Source organism: Rana temporaria, chromosome 4 (genome assembly GCF_905171775.1).
Source record: "Rana temporaria chromosome 4, aRanTem1.1, whole genome shotgun sequence".
NCBI classification, from domain to species: Eukaryota; Metazoa; Chordata; class Amphibia; order Anura; family Ranidae; genus Rana; species Rana temporaria.
The window spans coordinates 240,047,602-240,067,507 of NC_053492.1; the positions used below are offsets into that span (position 1 = coordinate 240,047,602).

At 43.0% G+C, this 19,906-nt stretch overlaps 1 protein-coding gene across 9 annotated transcripts in view; it reads right to left on the reverse strand.

Annotated features, from left to right (window-relative positions):
* Nucleotides 1-19,906, reverse strand: part of LOC120937091 (synaptotagmin binding cytoplasmic RNA interacting protein) — a 43,411-nt gene that overhangs the window by 12,686 nt on the left and 10,819 nt on the right. For all 9 annotated transcript variants that reach the window (XM_040350059.1, XM_040350058.1, XM_040350057.1 and 6 more), the window contains 8 exons: nt 10,611-10,729; nt 10,147-10,254; nt 8,592-8,705; nt 8,227-8,403; nt 7,968-8,103; nt 6,421-6,626; nt 3,357-3,506; nt 1-71 (listed from right to left, as the gene is read on the reverse strand). The exon at nt 1-71 is cut by the window's left edge. In XM_040350059.1, the coding sequence (XP_040205993.1) occupies nt 1-71; nt 3,357-3,506; nt 6,421-6,626; nt 7,968-8,103; nt 8,227-8,403; nt 8,592-8,705; nt 10,147-10,254; nt 10,611-10,729 (1,081 nt within the window). The remainder of the gene's footprint in view (nt 72-3,356; nt 3,507-6,420; nt 6,627-7,967; nt 8,104-8,226; nt 8,404-8,591; nt 8,706-10,146; nt 10,255-10,610; nt 10,730-19,906) is intronic.

Sequence of the window (19,906 nt, forward strand, 5' to 3'; positions counted from 1 at the left end):
TCAGGTGGCTTGGCAAAAACAATTTCAATGTTCTCGCCTTCCAGGTCTTTTCCATTCATTTCTTCCATTGCCTGTTTTAACAGAGTTTTAATAAACACAGCAATTAACCATCAGGTACAAAGAGATTAACAAATAAAAAACAGAAAAGCATAAATTGCAGCGTTACAATCCAATTCAAAATCCAAAGTGTTTTTAGAGACCCTATCGCCAATCTATTACAATTTTAACAAATATTCCCATAAGATTATGCAAGAGATGAGCATGTAAAAAAATTGTATACATGCCATTTACCAGTAAAAGCTTTGCATGTGTAGACATCCAAAAGCCCTGAAATTGCTGCTGCCATCTTGGATGCAGTATTAGCAGCTCCTGCAGTCCTTGCTGTCACTGAAGTGACACTATAATATCCCCTTTTTACTCCTCTGTTGGAAGCTAACTAAAAAGGATTATGTATGAGAGATAAGGGGGGGCTCAGATAACCTTGCCAAGCAAAGAGTCATTTTGGAGAGGAAGGCTATGACATGTAAGGAGGCTGTGTTAGGCAATTAAAGTTTCTAGCAAGTTCAACAGAACATTGCAAGTGAATATAAAAAAAATGTTGTACTCGCTGTAAAATTCTCTCAGGGAAATAGGAATTTAAATATTGTTTGGTTAAACTGCCCTCTACAGGACTGGACAATGGCAAACAAAAGTCCAGCTCAAGATAACCAACCCCTCTTTACCCAAAAGCATATCTCAAATTTGTAGCAAGCAAAAACATGAGCATGAATATAAACCAGAGGACCTGTCTGTCTCCAAGTTTCCTTTCTTGAAGTCCATTAACCACTTAAGGACCACCCCATGTACATATACGTCCACAATATGGCACGTACAGGCACATGGGCGTATAGGTACGTCCTCGCCTATTAGCGGGTGGGGGGTCCGATCGGGACCCCCCCCGCTACATGCGGAGGTCGGGTCCGCTCGGGGAGCGATCCGGGACCACGGCGCGGCTATTTGTTTATAGCCGCTCCGTCGCGATCGCTCCCCGGAGCTGAAGAACGAGGAGAGCCGTGTGTAAACACGGCTTCCCCGTCCTTCACTATGGCGGCGCATCGATCGCGTCATTCCCTTTATAGGGAAGACACGATCGATGGCGTCATTCCTACAGCCACACCCCCAAACAGTTGTAAACACATACTAGGTGCACCCTAACTCCTACAGCGCCACCTGTGGTTAACTCCCAAACTGCAACTGTCATTTTCACAATAAAGAATGCTATTTAAATGCATTTTTTGCTGTGAAAATGACAATGGTCCCAAAAATGTGTCAAAATTGTCCGAAGTGTCCGCCATAATGTCGCAGTCACGAAAAAAATTGCTGATCGCCGCCATTAGTAGTAAAAAAAAAAAATAAAAATAAAAATGCAATAAAACTATCCCCTATTTTGTAAACACTATAAATTTTGCGCAAACCAATCGATAAACGCTTATTGCGATTTTTTTTACTAAAAATAGGTAGAAGAATACGTATCGGCCTAAACTGAGGAAAAAAAATGTTTTTATATATGTTTTTGGGGGATATTTATTACAGCAAAAAGTAAAAAATATTGCTTTTTTTTCAAAATTGTCGCTCTATTTTTGTTTATAGCGCAAAAACTAAAAACCGCAGATGTGATCAAATACCACCAAAAGAAAGCTCTATTTGTGGGGAAAAAAGGACGCCAATTTTGTTTGGGAGCCACGTCGCACGACCGCGCAATGGTCTGTTAAAGCGACGCAGTCCCGAACTGTAAAAACACCTTGGGTCTTTAGGCTGCATATTGGTCCGGGGCTTAAGTGGTTAAGGGAACAAGACTTAAGGGTTTGTTGGATTTTACTGCCAACCTATGGGAAGATTGAACACTGGCAAAAGAAATAAAATTGAGGGCCAGTATGCTTTTGTGACAAAGCAATACCAAAAGACAAAACAAAAACAGGGGGGACCAGTGTTCCCTCGATATATTAAAAAATCTAATTCAAAAAGCCACATGGAGGACATTATGCGTTAATAAACGGGCATTAAAAGGGGCCTGAACATCCACCTGGTAGAACTTGAAAAAGAATAGCCTGATGCTGGATAGCCCAAGAAGCACTAATGGATCATGCAGTGAGCAACTTGACAGAAAAATGGTGGAACCTCACCCATTAGAACATAAGCTTGGATGAGCTGTCTGAGCCATCAAAAAAAGGAGGAGCTGGTTCCTCATTATGGGGACAATCAGCAAGGAAGAAAGGGTTTGGGGTACCAGAACTGGATTTTTGAGCCAGCAAGCCAGGGACATCCGAAAATAAGGGTCACTTATAAAAACAAACTGACCAAGGACCAATCCCAAGATGAGAGGATGTTGTGTCGTAGTAGTCTGGAGAAGAAATAGGCAAATGGAACCACACTGAAGGACTTAGAGGTACACCCTTTATGCCAAAGAATAATAATCTGACTTAAAGTGTTACTAAACCCAGTAATATGAAAATAGTTCATCTGCCCTAAGGTCTCTGCTGAGACTGAACACTCCTGTATCCAGAGGGCAGTCCACTTTACCCACCCCAAATTGCAGGCTTCCGTTTTGGGGAGGACTGGTAAACAACTTTAAGGGTCCCACCAAGTCTCTCTAAAGGACATCTGTGAACAACAGATATAGCCTCAATTCGGACCAGCGCTGGAAGCTTAAGGCCGATCCTTCACAGATGCCACCTGTCAAGGAGGCTCTAAAGGCTACCAATGCCGAGGGCATTCTGCAGGAAAAGGCAAAAAGTAGTACACTCTTCTGGAAAGGGCCACAAGTGGAACCACATGCCCAAGAGTCATCAAGCAAGCGCTGCACATCCAGTCCAGTGGGGTCTGGGTATGATACTGCATGGACAGGCTGAGGAAAGGCCATGATGTAGTGAGAAATCTTGATTAAAGCGAATGGAATAAAAAATAAATACACCGAAGAAAAATGGCTAGCAAAGATTGGTTAGACTTTACTCAGCAGAAAATAATGGCATCCATCCTCCTATGACACTAGCTAAAAAAAAAAATAAAAAAAAAAAACACCCACCAAGGGCATGCTGTGTGTCTGCAATGTCCTGTACCTGGCTACAGGCAAGATCAACCAGGTACTTCAGATGGAAGATATACATAAAAATAGAGGACTATGAATTTATACTAGACAATACACACAGAAAAAAGATATTTAGGGCAACATACAATTTAATGACGGAAGTGTATACAGAGACTAAATATATATATATAAAAAATGGATATGCTTGACTTGGTACAGGCGAATTCAGACCCAACCGAGTTGTTTTTAGCTATCTAGTTGTCGGATAACAGACAAATGTCGAAGAACTCACCTTTACTGCACCAACTCGTTCATCAAAATGAATAAAAGCATAATCTTTCAGTTTCTTGACTCTTTCCAGTTTACCAAACTGTCCGAAAGCTTTTTCCAAGATTTCTTCTGTAACTGTGTTGGCAAGGTTACGAACAAACAAAACTTTTACCTGAAAGAAAGAGCCACAGTAATTAAAGTGGAGTTCCACCCATAAATATAACATTACATCAGTAGTTTTAAAAAAATGTCATTAGTCCTTTATGAAATTTTTTTTTTTTTTAGATGCCTTCAAAGTGTTGTTGCTAGGCAGAATAGTTAATCTTCCCACTTCCTGCACCTGGGTGATTAAGCTTCCTAACCTACACCGCAACAGACTCCTGGGAATGTAGTGGGTGTAACTTTCCAGGAGTCTGTGCACTCCCCAGTCTCGAAGAATCATGTGACTTGGACAGTACAGGTGCTGAAACCTGATCTGAAACCTATTACACTGCTTGTGCAGCACTGAGCATGTGCGAGATCTGCAAGGCTGAAATCCAGGAAGTCATACAGTCTGGCTTCATGATGCCCACACTTAAGATGGCCCCAGTCAATTTCTATTTTATAAAGTGTCTAAATGCTGTAACAACCTAACAAAACGGACCTTAGTTTACAGACTAACTTTACTAGAATACATTAAGCATGTGTATTACAGGGGTATTTATATATAAAAAGTGAAATTGTGGCCGGAACTCCGCTTTAAACTGCTGCTTCGTAAATACAAACCTTATAATGTATATTATCCATGAACGGTAAATACAAATTTTTGTCTGAACCAGCTGAAAACTAGTCAGCTTTTTGTTTTTAAATTCGTATCCTTACCTTGAAGTATAAAAGGTGATCACAGCAAGGGATGTTTGGGCAAAGAACGGACCAAGTATCCTAACATACTTTGTTCCACTTTGCTACATACCTATTCAGCTCTACATCTGTCTCACTAGCATCCACAACTGTGCCCACTTAATGCCTGTGTGTACCCACTCAGCTTCTCTTTCACTGTGCCCAGTCAGGTCTAATTTTATCCTAAACAGCAGCTCTGTTAACTGGTTCCCGACCAGCTGCTGTAGATTTACGTCAGCAGAATGGCATGGCTAGGCAAATGTATATATACATGTCACTTTGAAATTTGCCCCTGCCGCAAGCTCCGTGATCGTGCCCGCGGACTCGATGTCCGCTGGTGTACCCACGATCGGGTCACAGAGCTGCAGAACGGGGAGAGCCAAGTGATCAGGAACAGATCAGTGACGTGTCACACGCCCTAACAGTAAGAATGACTCCCTAGGGCACACTTAACCGCTTCAGCGCCAACCAATGCCCCTTCACTGCCAGTGTAATTTTCACAGTAATCAGTGCATATTTATAGTACTGATCACTAAAAATAACAATGATCTCAAAAATGTGTCCGCCCTAATGGCACAGTCACGATAAAAATCACTGATTACAAGTAAAAAAAAAAAAAAAAAAAAAAAAAAAAAAGCCATAAAACTATCCCCTATTTTCTAGAAGATATAATTTTTGCGCAAAACAATCACTTATTGCGATTTTTTTTTTTATTACCAAAAATATGTAGAATACTTAATCGGCCTAAACTGAGGGGGAAAAAAAGTATATTTTTGGGGGATATTATAGCAAAGAATAATAATTTTGCTTTTTTTTCCCCCCTTCAAAATTTACGCTTTATTTTTGCTTATAGCGCAAAAAAAAATAAGGAATTTTGTTTGCCAGCTACGTCGCACGTCTGCGCAATTGTCAGTTAAAGTGACGCAGTGTCGAATCGCAAAGAATGCTCTGGTCTTTGGCCAGCGAAATGGTTCGGGGCTGAAGTGGTTAAGTGGCAACACAGCCATTTCTAAAACACATGGCTAGATGCTTAGTCTAAAGCATATTGAGACATACTGTTTCAATATCTAAGATGGCTACTTTTGGTAGCAGCCAGCTTAACATTGCAGTAAATTGTAATTTTAGTAGACAAGCCAAATGAAGAAATGAATGACAGGTCCTCATAATCCATTACAGATAGTATTCGGAGTATTGCAAATTTTTCTACATATGGACCAGAGATCTGACAATATATAGGAAAAATAAATCTATAAAAGGTTTGGTCAGACTACAAGGTCCTGTTTTGGGGACAGCATTACACATACATTCGGAATGAGAAGCAATATAAATCTATAGCCAGTCACAGGATAAAATACTGACCCACTGAGAACATATGTATATGGAGAAATTTAAGTCCATAACACTTAAACTGAACACTGCAGGGGTCAATCATCAGCCAAAATCTCCATTAAGCACCCATCAGAACTAGCTTTCAGAAAACCTAGCCCCCTAGAACCCCTTTCACACAAGGAGTTTTTCCCAGGCGCTAAAGGGCTAAAAATAGGGACTGCAAAACCCCTCCCCTGCAGCCCTAGTGTGAGAGCCCGAGTCCTTTTACATTGGAGTGGTGTGATGGCAGGAAAAAGCCCCGCAAGAAGCATCTTTTGCCCGTTGCGGCAAAAAACGTTGAAATTAATAGGCAATGCTGCCGAAGCGCCTGCAAAGCGTTTTGGCCCTTTATTCGGCCACTAGTAGGGGTTAAAAGCTAGTGGCTGAAAAGCAGCGGTAAAGCTCTGCCAACGCCACCCCCCCGCGTGAAAACGCTTTAAATGTAAACAATGAAAATACAGGATTCTGACATTTGAGATCCATCTTGTGCCCAGAGCCTGGACTCATTGTCAATACAATAAACAAGTCTGCATACATAATAAGTTTAGGTGAATAGGCTGGGGAATGGCTAGAACCCTTTCAGGTTTTAGTACTTCTTGGAGATTGCCCCTCTCTTTCCTGTCCTTGTTTCAACCAATATCCCAGAAGGGATAGCTTCAATTAGAGATGGACAGCTGTTCTAACACTTCCCCATTCCAATCCATTACCACTGGACAGATTTTCTATCACTTGTTCCAAGGACACAATAGAGGGACTCTGAATATAACAAGTACATATGAAAGGCTGATTAGCAAGTAGAACTTGCCTATAAAAAAAGTCATCCGATTATTGCACGTTACCTTTGCCATCACCTCTGGATCAGGATCTTCAATAGGGTCTGCCCATTCCACAGTTACAACATTACCCCATACTTTCACTTTGCCACTCATTAGTCGACGCCTAGCCTGGGCTGCTGTTTTATGATCCTCGTATTCAAGAAAACAGAAACCTCTATTTTTTTTCTTATCATCTGGTTGATGATATAATATAACATCGGTGAGACCCTCTGTGGGGATAGAAACATAAGAAAGGTGTCAACCATGAACTTAATTATGATCGCAATGTTTAACAGCCTTAGGTTCTTTGATATACAGGATGTCACTTAAACTGCTTCACGGTATATCTAAAAAAAGAAAGGAAAATAAAACCTGCACGGCCCATCTTGCCCTGGAGTTTAAAAGTGTACAAAATAGGAAAATAAAGCCAGCTACAATATATACGTGACAGTATAAATCCATCTGCCACATCTTCAAAATGGCACACAAAATTGCTTGCTCCTGGAAGCCTTACTATGTTAATAACTGTAAAGTCAGAAGATCTGACATGACCCTCATAACTATGCGTCAATGAAACACATGCAAAAGATTGCAAAATGCTGAGCTACTTGCGTGGCATACCACTACTTAGAAGATGTAGTAGGCTTGCCTTAATTAGCCTGGGGGAAATATGAAAATGCTGTATTCCACAGCAACAAGCCAAAATATATTTTTTGATCCAGCAGCTTTACAATGACAAAGGGCTTACAAAGATAGGATACAGTCATTGCTGGTTTAAAAATGAAAATCATGTGGTTATCGCAATTAATATGACGATTACACAGGCAATGGCTGCAAGCTCTTTCAGTAGGCTAGTCACTAAATGGAGTATGATAGTACAGCCTAAATGTTTAACACCCAATGAATACAAAAGCACTTGGAGCTTTCATACTCCATGGCTGGAAGGGACGTTCTGTGTTAATCAAAGTAGAAAACCCCCAGCTGGCATGAAAATCCCTCAAAAAAAATAAAACCATAACACAATATTAGGTAGCTCATCTTTTTACATTTAATCAGCAAAAGTAAAAATATTTAAAAACTTTACAAAAACAAGATGAAAAATGAAAAAGTAAGATGAGTAGTAAGTGTTCCTTGCTAGTTTTCTGGTGGTCAGTGGCCTCTCTTGCTTCCATACTAAATGACATTCCTAGTAGTATTTATACATCAAAACTTCTGTTTCTACAATCTGCATACTTGAACCAGGTCATTCACTTAAAGTACCATAGCAAGTTGGCAACATAGCCAGGCCAACTAGCATTTTTAGGAGGAAATCCCTGCATTTCTCGTGACCCTTAACCCTACATATTTTTAATGCAGTTCCCCAAACTGCATAAATGCAGTCAGCTGTAGGGCTGATTATGTAACAGATTAAAACTTCACCACTGCATGATCAGTGAAAAAAACAAATACCCTGCCTAACTTAGATGGCACTGGAGCATCAGAGTCTTGGATTTTATCATACAAGAGACTTTAGTATTTAGTTGCATGTACACTGTAGCTGGATAAAATCAAGGTAAAAAATAAAATCCTACCTGTGACTTTGCCAAATTCTTCCACAATTTGTTCCTTTGTTTTACTTTTTGGAATAGACCCAACAAAAAGTCTATTATTGGCAACGGAGATACATACACCAATGTGTTTTCCAGGGCGAATCTCATGGTTATTATACTAGAAAAAAATAGATATATTTTTTTTATATATTACACACAATTTGGGGAACAAAATTAACAAACATGTTTACATAAATATTGCAAAAGAATTTCCTCCAAAACATAAAATATATCCACTTACCAACTTGACAGCCTCTTGTGCAGCCTCTTTAGTACAGAACGTAACAAATGCATAGCCCCTATTTAATCCAGTTAAAGGATCCATCATTAAACGAAGGTCCCAAATAGATCCAGCTTTTTCAAATAATGGTACAAGCTCATCTTCAAAAAGGTCTCTTGGAATCTTTCCTACGAATATCTGATTTAAAAAGAATGGATATTAGATTCACAAGTAAAACTGATATAATTGCAAGTTAGGCCCTGTTCACAATGGGCAATTAGTTGCGTCCTGCGTGCAGGACAGTGGTACGATAAAACATGGCCCTGCATAGGGCACGCAGCTCATCACCCTGTGTGAATGGGGCATTACAGTAGAATACACTTTACCTCTGTGCCAACAGTAGGCTGTTGTCCTGAGTGGATCATGTTTGGTGGTGGGCCGCCATATTTTCTTTGACCAGTTGTCACATCTAGAGTATATCCTGTTCTGTCTAGAAGGGTCTGGGAGAAAAAAAAAGGCATTCTGAATATTTCACAATGCCAGAATGCAAGACACAAGCTGCCATTTTAACCTTTTAATCTAGAGCCACTTAAAAAGCTTTAGGCCGGGTTCACACCTATGCGAATTGAGTGTGGCTTAAACCGCATCCAATTCGCAGAACATTTCTAAATACATTGTTTTCAATGAGGCTGGTTCACATATGTGTGCATGATGCATTCGCACTGCGCATTGCCGAAAAAACGTGTGCGTTTTCTAGGCATTGCGGTGCGGCTCCGGTGCAAATTCAGGCCCGTTATCTATGGGAACACATCTGATTCAATTTCTCTTCAGGATTTGTCTCATTCACCTCAATACACTTCCCCCCTCCCCCTCCCCTCTCCCAGGTCTCCAAATTCGCAGCTAAAACAGAGATGATCTGCTGAACAGTTCTTCGATCTCTCTGCAGAGATAAGAGCTGAAATTCGCACAAATCCGGCCTTAATGTCTGTTCAAAAAAGAAAAAGTTGAGCTCTGAAATCAAAGCTTAAGTTCTGCATCCAAATTCTATTGACTTTGTTTTTGCTACCTTTATTCTATTATATTAAGAGTATGCCATGTTATGTGCCTTCTCTAGGGGCAAAAAAAAATTTTTTTTTTGTACTCAAAAAAAAAAAAAAAAACTTCTCTGTCGTCCATGGACGGACACAGCTCCTTATACTTGACAAGTGGGTTATATGTTCCACTTGTCAGGATTTAGGGAGCCGTGTCCATCCATGGACGATAAGAGAAAAGGCATTTTGCAAAGTTTTGTGGAAAAAAAAAAAAAAAATCACCATGCCTTTTAATACCTTGGAATGTCTACTTTAAAAAAAAAAAAGAAAAAAAAAAAAAGGGTCATTTGTACTGTCCTGGCTCCTTGGTGTCAAGAAATGATAGGCCGTCAGTAGATCAGGTGTAATCAATTTTCAATGATTGGCACCATAAGCTTGTAGACTAACTAACCTTCACAAAGACCAAACAATTTACACTGATTTGGGTCATTTTTACCCAAGATACGTAGCAGTATAAATTGACAAAAAAAAAAATTTCAGTCTTTTTTCCCCCCACTTATAGCGCAAAAAAAGAAAGAAAAAAACCCAGGAGGCGATCAAATACCACCAAAAAAAAAAATCCATTTGTGTGAAAAAAAGAGACAAAAATGTCACACGGGTACAGTGTTGCATGACTGAATAATAGTCATTTAAAACGTGAGCGCTGAAAACTGGTCTGGTTTGGAAGGGGGTTTAAGTGCCAATTGGGCAAGTGGTTAAAAAGGATAATTTAACATGCAGTAGTTTATTTAAAATTGCACACAGAAATAAGTATTTTCTGTGGCGCAACTGTTTACTAAACAGGTAAATTAAGCCAACTTAAGACACAAGCAAATGCAACACAAAATGAGGGAAACAAAATTTCACATACCTTAATCTTGGACTCATCTGGTCCTTTGCTAGAATCAGCAACTTTGGTCCCTTGTTTCTCTCTCTGCCTATACGTTTTCATAACTCCACATAAAAAGGCACTTTTATTCTAAAGCAAAAGACAAGAAAAAAACACCATCACAAAAAGCCTCACTGAAATTCAAAACTTTTCATTCACTAAAACGCGAGAAAAATTAACTTAAATTTTCAAGCACAAACTTTTTTTGAAAAAACACCACACTTTACAGGTTTCGGTTTACTAAATTCCATACGCACACTTCTAACTAGAGTAAAATTTCCAAATAAAACATGGGGCACAACAGATTTGAAGACCCCCTGCCTTTTTACATTAAATTATCACCAGCAAACTGACATGTAATCACTGCACATCAACAAAACGGACATGCTTTCCCACTGGTGAGGACATCCCAAAACGAGACATGTTTCTCACGCTAGCACACTTACCTGTACATGCGAGAGATCACTGTCCTTAAATTGCTGAAGTACAGCTAATGCACCTTCTTCATTGAATTCCTTTAAAGCTTCAATTGCCCTTTCATCTAGATCACTATGCGCAACTAAACCTGTGGGAACAATAAAACACAATTCAGGCCATGGAGTAGCAAAATATTCACCTAAGCAACAGAGTTAAAGAAAATACGAGATATGCAGTGAAATAAAATTGTGAATGCTTTCACGGGTTAAAAATCCACACGTGTACAGCAAGAACATACCTAATGAGATAAAATTGTTTAGGGAGTCCGTTGCACTCCATGGTTGAGAAATCTAAAAGGAGGTTGTACAGTCTAACATGTTTGGACAGCTAGAAGTAGGCTTTATGAAACCAAGCATCGGATTTCCAACATCATGCAAATCTATTAATTCCCACCTAAAGCACACGTGTTGCCGAGTTTGTGATAAAGCCTACAGATGTGTGTAAATTGGGCACTATGTGCATTGATGCAACTAAAGGTGAGATTTCCCATCACTTCCTGTCTTATAGCCACAACAAGAAGTGAGAGGAAATCCCTCCAAAAAGGTGAGGGAATCCAGGTGTGTCACCAGAAGTAGTGTCCCTATTGGAAGATTCCATCAGTGTTGACCTCAACCCAAAATGTAGGATTTTCTTTTACTTTTGATAATGATAAACAGGACAAAGAGTGAATCTCCCCAAGGCCTCTTTCACATGGGGCTGTCCATGTGTGGGCTCCGCTTTGCTTAGCGGGGATCTCTCCGTTGATCCCCGCTGAGCAGGCAGATAACAGGTCTGTCTCCTCCTAGGAGATTGACTAGGCAGAAAAACAGCATGTTAAGTGTTAAACACTCCACACAGTACAGTACCTCCCAGGGGGCGGTTCTCCCGGGTACATCCCCCACTCTGCTCTGCAGCCTCAGTTGGTCAACAAGCAGTACAAACAAAAGGAGGGGTGGGTGCTATGTCCGTCTATGAACTCAGAGAAGTTTATTTTTATGACGAGTACAAAAATCCTATTTTCTCTTCCGTTCATGGACGGACACAGCAGAATCTTGACCTTAGGGACGTCCCCAAGCACTGTAAAAAGAAAAAAAAAATCGAGGGGTGGGAAAACACAGCAAACCAACTTCACCCCAAACAAATCGGAGCTCCTCAACGGAGGAACTTTAACCTTAAACAGCCGCCTGCAAAACCTTGCGGCCGAAGGAGGCATCTGAACATGCACTCACATCCACCATATAGAACTTTGAGAAGGCGTGGACTGACGACCAAGTCGCTGCCTTACACACCTGTAAAACAGACGCCTGATGGCGGAAAGCCCAAGAGACACCAATTGCCCTGGTCGAATGCGCCGTAACCGAGAAGGGGGACGCCCGCCCCCTTAGAGCATAGGCTTGAAGTACGACCCGTCTGATCCACCTAGAAATGGTGGCCGACGAGACCGCCAGACCCTTCTTAGGACCAGTCAGCGACACGAACAGTGAATCTGACCTCCGAAATGGAGCTGTAGCAGATAGGTACACCCGTAGGGCTCGAACCACCTCCAAGGAATGCAACGCAGCCTCTTTTGGGTTCGCCGGCCGAGGACACAAGGATGGGAGAACAATGTCCTCATTAAGGTGAAAGGCCGAAACAACCTTAGTAAGGAACGACGGCTGTGGACGCAGCACCACGTTATCCCTGTGGATGACCAAGTAAGGAGCCTTGCAAGACAATGCCGCCAATTCAGACCCGTCTGACCGATGTAATTGCCCCTAGAAAAAACACCTTCTGGGAAAGAGTCCATAAAGGGATCTCCCTAATGCCCTCAAACGGAGGCTTTTGAAGCACCGAGGACTAAATTCAAGTCCCACGGAGGCAGCGAAGGATGTACCGGAGGGGCAACATGCCAAAACCCATGCACAAACGTACACACCAGAGAGTGCGCCGCCAAGGGTCGCTGAAAGAAAACAGCCGAAATCTGACCCATAATCATACTTAAGGCGAGTGCCTGATCCACTCCACGCTGTAAGAACAGCAGAATCCGGGACATTACGTATGCACGGGGGTGCCAATTCATCTCCTCACACAGATGTAAGCCTTCTACGCACAATGGTAAATCTTTCGGGAAGTAGACTTCCTCGCCTGCAGCATGGTAGAGATCACCGAATTCGACAGACCTCGGTCCCTCAGCACCTGGCTTTTAATAGCCACGCCATTAAAGCCAACGACTGTAAAGCAGGATGAAAGATAGGACCCTGTGACAGAAAGTCCTCTCACAGTGGCAGGCGCCACGGAATATCTGCCACCAGACGCACCAGATCTGCGTACCAGGGACGGCGAGGCCAATCCGGAGCAATTAGGATTGTTGGTATCCCCCTCGGCTTCCACTCTGCGTAGCAGACGAGGTAGAAGCTTCAGAAGAGGGAAGGCGTAGATTAGGCGATTGTGACCCCACGGCGCCACCAACGCGTCTGCTCACGGGTCTTTTGATTAAGTTGTGATGCCAGGAGATCCACGTCTGGAGTGCCCCATTTTAGACACCGAAACACATCCGGGGTGTAGCGACCATTCTCCTTGGTCTAGCGTTTGGCGACTTAGGTAGTCCGCCTGCCAGTTCTGTACACCCGGAATGTACACGGCCGAAAGAGCCGGAACGTTCTGTTCAGCCCACCGGAGGATGTGAGCGACTTACGCCACAGCGTTGTCAGACTGAATCCTGACCAGGCGGCCCCGTAGGCTCAGAGACCACTTGGAGAGGCACAGCCTGATCGCCCGGAGTTCCAGGACATTGACCGGCAGGCGGGATTCTTCCCGATTCCAGCGCCCCAGACCCCCCCAGCCAGAGAGACTGGCATCCGTTGTGACTACCATCCAATGACACGGGAGGAACGACTTCCTGGCCCGAAGCACCGGAGACGTCCGCCACCACACTAGGGAGGACCTGACCAGGCGACTCACCCAGACTTGGCAATCCAAGGACGAAGCTTGTCCCAACGTCCGCGCGGATACGGCATGGCTGTCGGCCCGGCACACGGACATAGAGCCCGGACATGTGTGCCCTGGAGTGTAAGCTCACCGGCCACCACTGGAGCAACGGGGCATGTCGTGGACGGCCCAACGCGTAGCTAAAAGGCCGGCACACACTCGATGGCTGAACTGGGGGGACTACAAGGATCAAGCCCGTCACCCAGTCGGCAGTTGACTTTTGGATCCTGAGATCTACAATGCAGACAAAAAACAAAGGCAGAGCAAGAAAATGGCAAAAAAATCCCCAGGCCACATGGGCCCAGAGGAGCCATGTCATTCTCCTGTGCTAGGCAGAAGGAAAAAAAACTGAGGCTGCAGAGCAGAGCGTGGGGGGGGGGGGGATGTACCCGGGGGAATCGCCCCCTGGGAGGTACTGTACTGTGTGGAGTGTAACACTTAACATGCTGTTTTTCTGCCTAGTCAATCTCCTAGGAGGATAATACCCCAAGGTCAAGATGCTGCTGTGTCCGTCCATGATAGGAAGAGAAAAAAAGTTTTGCCTTTATTTACACTTTAACCACATATTTACTTTGTCAGGTCAGCTTTATTGCATGAAATCATGTACCTACATTTCAACAATAGTTACTGGGGATTATGCACCGATTGGACACAGAGGATGCCAATAAGCGAATTTGGCGGACCCGATGTCCACTGGCCACCCGTGTACGTTTCGAAAGAGGCAGAATGGCGATCTGCTCATGTAAACAAGGCTAAGCAGGTACACCAATCTATCTTCCTCCAGTCAGAGCAGCACTCACACAGTTAGCATGCACCCCCTAGGGTGCAGCAACAGTTTAAAAAAAAAAAAAAAAAACAACACACACACACACACACAAGCGCAAACATGGCAAATTGCATGGTTTACACAAAGCTCAATGTTCAAAAAGTCACGAGTTACTTGATGCATTTGTCACACGTAAGGCAGCCAATTAAAATGAATGGGCTGCTGCCCTATGAGCAGTGCAACTCAACGCACCAAAAAAACATGCAAATGATCAAAGCTGGCCATCTCATGTTTTAGACCGCTTTCACACCGAGGCACTTTACCGGCGTGTTACTTTAAACCCCCCGCTAGAGGCCGAAAAAGGGTTAAAACCACCCACAAAGCGCCACGCTGCTGATTTCAATGGGCAGGAGCAGTGTATACACCGCTCCTTCACCACACCAAAGATGCCGCTTGCAGGAGTTTTTTTTTTTTTTTAAACGTCCTGCCAGCGCAGGGCTTTCACAGCTGAAAAACGCCCCAGTGTGAAAGGGGTCTTCGTGTGAATGGGGTCTAAAATCAGATTCAGTCATTTCTGACTAGAACAGCTTAGAAACACTTGCTCTTTGAATGGCAATTGCTCAGACATTTAAAGTGTAAATGTGAGATCTGAGGTCTTTTGGACCCCATATTAACCACTTGCTGACCAGCCACCGTCATACGGCAGCAGGTCCGCACGTTCCCGCTAATTGTCGTAGCTGTACATCGGCTCCTATGAAGAGCCATAGTAGGTGCGCGCCTGCTGCACAGCAGGGGACACTATGCGCAAGGCCAGACCCCGTGATGTCCATCAGCCACGTGCACAAGAGCCAGAATGGGGATGAGGGTGTAAACACACATCCCCATTCTGTCAGGAGAGAGAAGAGACAGATTGTGTTCCTATTAAGTAGGAACAGTGATCTGGCTCCTCCTCACATCCCCAGTTAGAAACACCTAGCAGGGAACAGTTAACCCCTTCCCTACCAGTGATATTTACACAGTAATAAGTGTCCAAAAAATGTGTCAAAAGTGTCCAATCTGAAGAAATTTGTTTTTTTGGGAGGGGGATATTATAGCAAAAAAAAAAAGAAGATGCGATCAAATACCAAAATAATGCTCTATGTGTGTGTGTGTGGGAGAAAGGACATTAATTTTGTTTGGGTAAAGCAGGGGTGCCCAACCTTTTGAAGAGCGAGGGCCACTTAAATGACTTGGTGACCGGTCGTGTGCCCCAATAAGTGGAGTGGGCGTATAAAAGGTCCGTGTCCACATATGCCGAGCAGACACATCTACCCAGACAGAAGGGGATGAATCCACTTCTGTTTTTTGATTGGATTGGAGGTAGGCGGGTGTAAACAGACACAAGTCCATTTACATTTGCTGCTTCATAGAGGTGAATGGAGGGACCGATTGGGTCAGACCGATCGTGTGAAAGGGGCCTAAGGCTGCTTTTACACCAACGAGCTGTGGTTTACCCAGCACAATGTACCTATCTCCTGTGGGTTAGCTGCACGTTGCCATAGAATTCTATTTTATCCTATAGGTGTGATGTACTTTCCGAAAGCTCACCAAACATGCAGGCAACAACAGAAGTCTATGGATCAGTGCAGGTAACCCGCAGGCACACTGCACCCGTGGATTCGTTTGGAAGCAGCTCAGTAGCCACTGAACAGATATGCCCATATATACACTGATTTCAGTAATAAACTTAACCTTTAAATAACTGTCTTCCATTCAGGTATTGCCGGCTGTTGCTGTCCCAGGCAGAGTGCATTAGGTATCACTCCACCTATGACAGAAGCCTGCGCTATACAGGAAGCATCGGCTTGCGCAGCTCTACTCGGCAGCCAATTGCTTCCTCTACCGGCATCCCAGAACAGGAGGGCTTCGTGGGCCACATGGACACCCCTGGGGTAAAGCATTGCATAACCACACAATTGTCAGTTAAAGCAATGCGGTATCGCAAAAACAATGGCCTGGTCTTTGAGGAAATTAAAGAGGTCCTGTCATGCATTTTTTCTTATCACAAGGGATGTTTACTTTCCTTGTAATAGGAATAAAAGTGATCCAACCACATGTGAGATATTGCTGCTATCCGCTTTAATATTCTCGTCAGGGAAAAAAAAAATGCACACAGGTTTTGGAAATATATGTAGTTTCTAAATGCCCTTCATTCAGGTATGTCCGTTACTGGTCATTTTGGTTTTAAAAAAGCAACTTCTCTTTTACGAGTAAAGGTGCGTACGCTACAGTAGAGCTGCACGATTCTGGGAAAAATGAGAATCGCAATTCTTTTGCATAAAATGAAGATCACGATTCTCAAGAAAAAATTTAGTGGTAGTAAACCCTGTTTTTTTTTTTTTTTTAAACCTACCCGAAAGGCAAAAACGATAATGAGCTAGTATGCAGTCACCCCTACTCATGTTGTCAATATTGCCCATGTTGTAACCATTGCCCATGTGTTGTCACCCCTACTCATGTTGTCATCATTCCCCAGGTTGTCACCCCTATCCATGTTGTCACCATTACCCATATATGTATACTCTCGCTCAGGCCCCCAGGTAGTACAATGGTTCTCTCTCTCAGGCTCTGGGTTACACGGAACCCCTCCGCCGGCCCTCACCTTGGTGCCCCCCGTCTTCTGCCTCCTCCAGCACCTGCCCTCATCTCCCTGGCTCCGGTCAGCATTCTCCGCTCCCTGTCTGGAACCAGGCCCTCTAGGAATCCTGGAATTGGTAGTTCTACAAGGAGACCTCCCCCTTCACTAACAGAGGCGGGACTACATATCCCGGCATGCCATGCGGCGCAACGGAAGCATCCTGCAGTATCTAAGGTAACAGAACCTGATTACTGGCAGCGGATGACGTTCCTGCTGCGGATTGGAGGATGGTGGTGATGGGGAATGTGAGCGACTTCCGGGACACATGCACATGGGTGAGAATAATTCAGTGTGTTTCCTATGGCCGCACCCGAAAATTGCAGCTCATCCCACAGACGGGGAGAATCGAGATCGTGATTCTCTCCGCGATTAATCGTACAGCTCTACGCTACAGAAGCATTAGAAACTAAAGCTGATTTTAGTCCTATCGCAATCAGATTACGGCATTTTATTACATTCTAATCAACTACAGGAAAATAAAAAATCACATTAATTGAATCTGATAAAGCTGGTAAACGATCCACTCATATTAACTTTTAAAAAGCCCAGAATATAAAAACATGATCACCTAAAGGAAATATACATGCCGCACCAATTTAAAGGATAAACACTTTAAATCAGCCAAGACCAAATTATGCCCCTTGCCCTGTATAGAAAGTCTGCAGTACTGCACATAGTAGATCATTGCTACAGGGCATAATAAACTACCAGTCTTCCCAAAGGACTATCTGTTCATCCAGTTTTAAAGAGAAGCTGCTGAACTCTGGAAGCTATACACCCAAAAGAATTCAGGAAGGGACCAAAAGACCACTATGGTTTGTAGTGTCCCTGCTGCTGATCTTGCACCCCCCCCCCCCCATTACTGACTTGTGCCTTGTTCTGCATGGTTTCTTTGTAGAGGCAGGGATTTGTTTCCTTATATCAGAGCCTTAACCCTTTCATGACTAAGCCTATTTCTGACATTTGGTGTTTACAAGTTAAAATCCGTATTTTTTTGCTAGAAAATAACTTAGAACAGGGTTTGACAAATTTGCTTGGAATCTAGGAGCCTGCTAAAAAAAAGTTAGGAGCCAGAAAACATGCCCCGTCCCGCCAAGCTCACGCGCAGAAGCAAACACATACCTGAGTAGCGCCCGCATATGTAAACAGTATTCAAACCACACGTGAGGTATCGCCGCGATCGTTAAGAGTGAGAGCAATAATTCTAGCCCTAGACCTCCACTAACTCAAAACATGCAACCTGTAGAATTTTTTAAATGTCGCCTATGGAGATTTTAAAGGGTAAAAGTTTGTCGGCATTCCACAAGCGCATGCAATTATAAGCGTGACATGTTGGGAATCAATTTACTCGGCGTAACATTATCTTTCATAATATAAAAAAAAAAAAAATGGGGATAACTTTACTGTTGTCTTATTTTTTTAATTAACAAAGTTTTATTTTTTTTCCCCCCAAAAAAAAGTGCGCTTGTAAGACCGCTGCGCAAATACTGTGTGACAGAAAGTATTGCAACGGACGCCATTTTATTTTCTAGGGCGTTAGAATAAAATTAGAGGGAAGGAGATGGCAGTGATAACAGTGAAATAACACTTTAAGAACTGCTGTTTTACTTGTAATGCCAACGGCCACCACCAGATGGCACCAGGTCACAGAAGAAAGCTTGGGCCTTCACAAGGCTGCAAAGCCGCGGCCTCAATTACCGGCAGGTCACAATTGCGACCGGGCGCCCCTGATTTTGTTGAGCCCTGACACACACATTATATATATATATATATATATATATATATATATATATATATATATATATATATATATATATATATATATATATATATATATATAATATCGCTCAGCGAATCTAGAGAATAAACTGGTGATTGTTGCAAAATTGTATGTCATGCGATATTTATGCAGTGGTGTTTTAAACGCAACTTTTTGTGAAAAACTAACTTTCATGAATTTTAAAAAAATGAAAAAAGGTAAAGTTAGCCCAATTTTTTTGTATAATGTGAAAGATGATGTTACGCCGAGTAAATAGATACCAAACATGTCACGCTTTATAATTGCACGCACTTGTGGAATGGCGACAAACTACAGTACCTAAAAAATCTCCATAAGCGACACTATAAACTTTTTTTTTACGGTTACCAGGTTAGAGTTACAGAGGAGGTCTAGTGCTAGAATTCTTGCTATGACGATACCTCACATGTGTGATTTGAACACCGTTTTCATATGTGTGCGCGACTTCGGTGTGCGTTTTCTTTGTTGCGCGAGATCACGGGGAGGGGGCGTTTTAAAAAAAAGTTTATTTTATAATATTAAAGTGTGTTATTTGACCCCCAATATCTCCTTTGCACTTAAAAGTATTCAGATCGTCGAAAACAGTGATTCTGAATACTGTGTACTTTTTTCAAATCCGGCGCCATTAGCAACCGAGTAACCCGGAAGTGACATCATGACGCCGCTTCCGTGTTTACATTGCGGAAGACTGAATCGAAGCAGTTTACGGCTTCGTTTCAGTCTGCGCCTAGACACTGGAGGCGCCGGATCGCGGTGGGATGGTAGGCCCGGTCAGAGCCGCGACGGGTGGGGTGGATCGGTTGTTATGCCTGGATAGCCAATCGCCGGCTCTAAACAACGGTACCAGGATGATGCCCGAAAGCCGAGGGCGCATATATGCGTACGCTCGGTGGGAAAGGGTTAAGCAAGGAGAGCAGTGAAAAAGTAGCGAGATTATTAAATCTCTTGACACTAGCAGTCAAGATGGTAGAGCATTGGAGTCACACTTCAGACATACAGTATGCCATGGCACACTCTCAGGAAGCGCCCTGTTACTGTTTGGCACAAACATTACAAACTAATCCCTACAGAAGAGCAA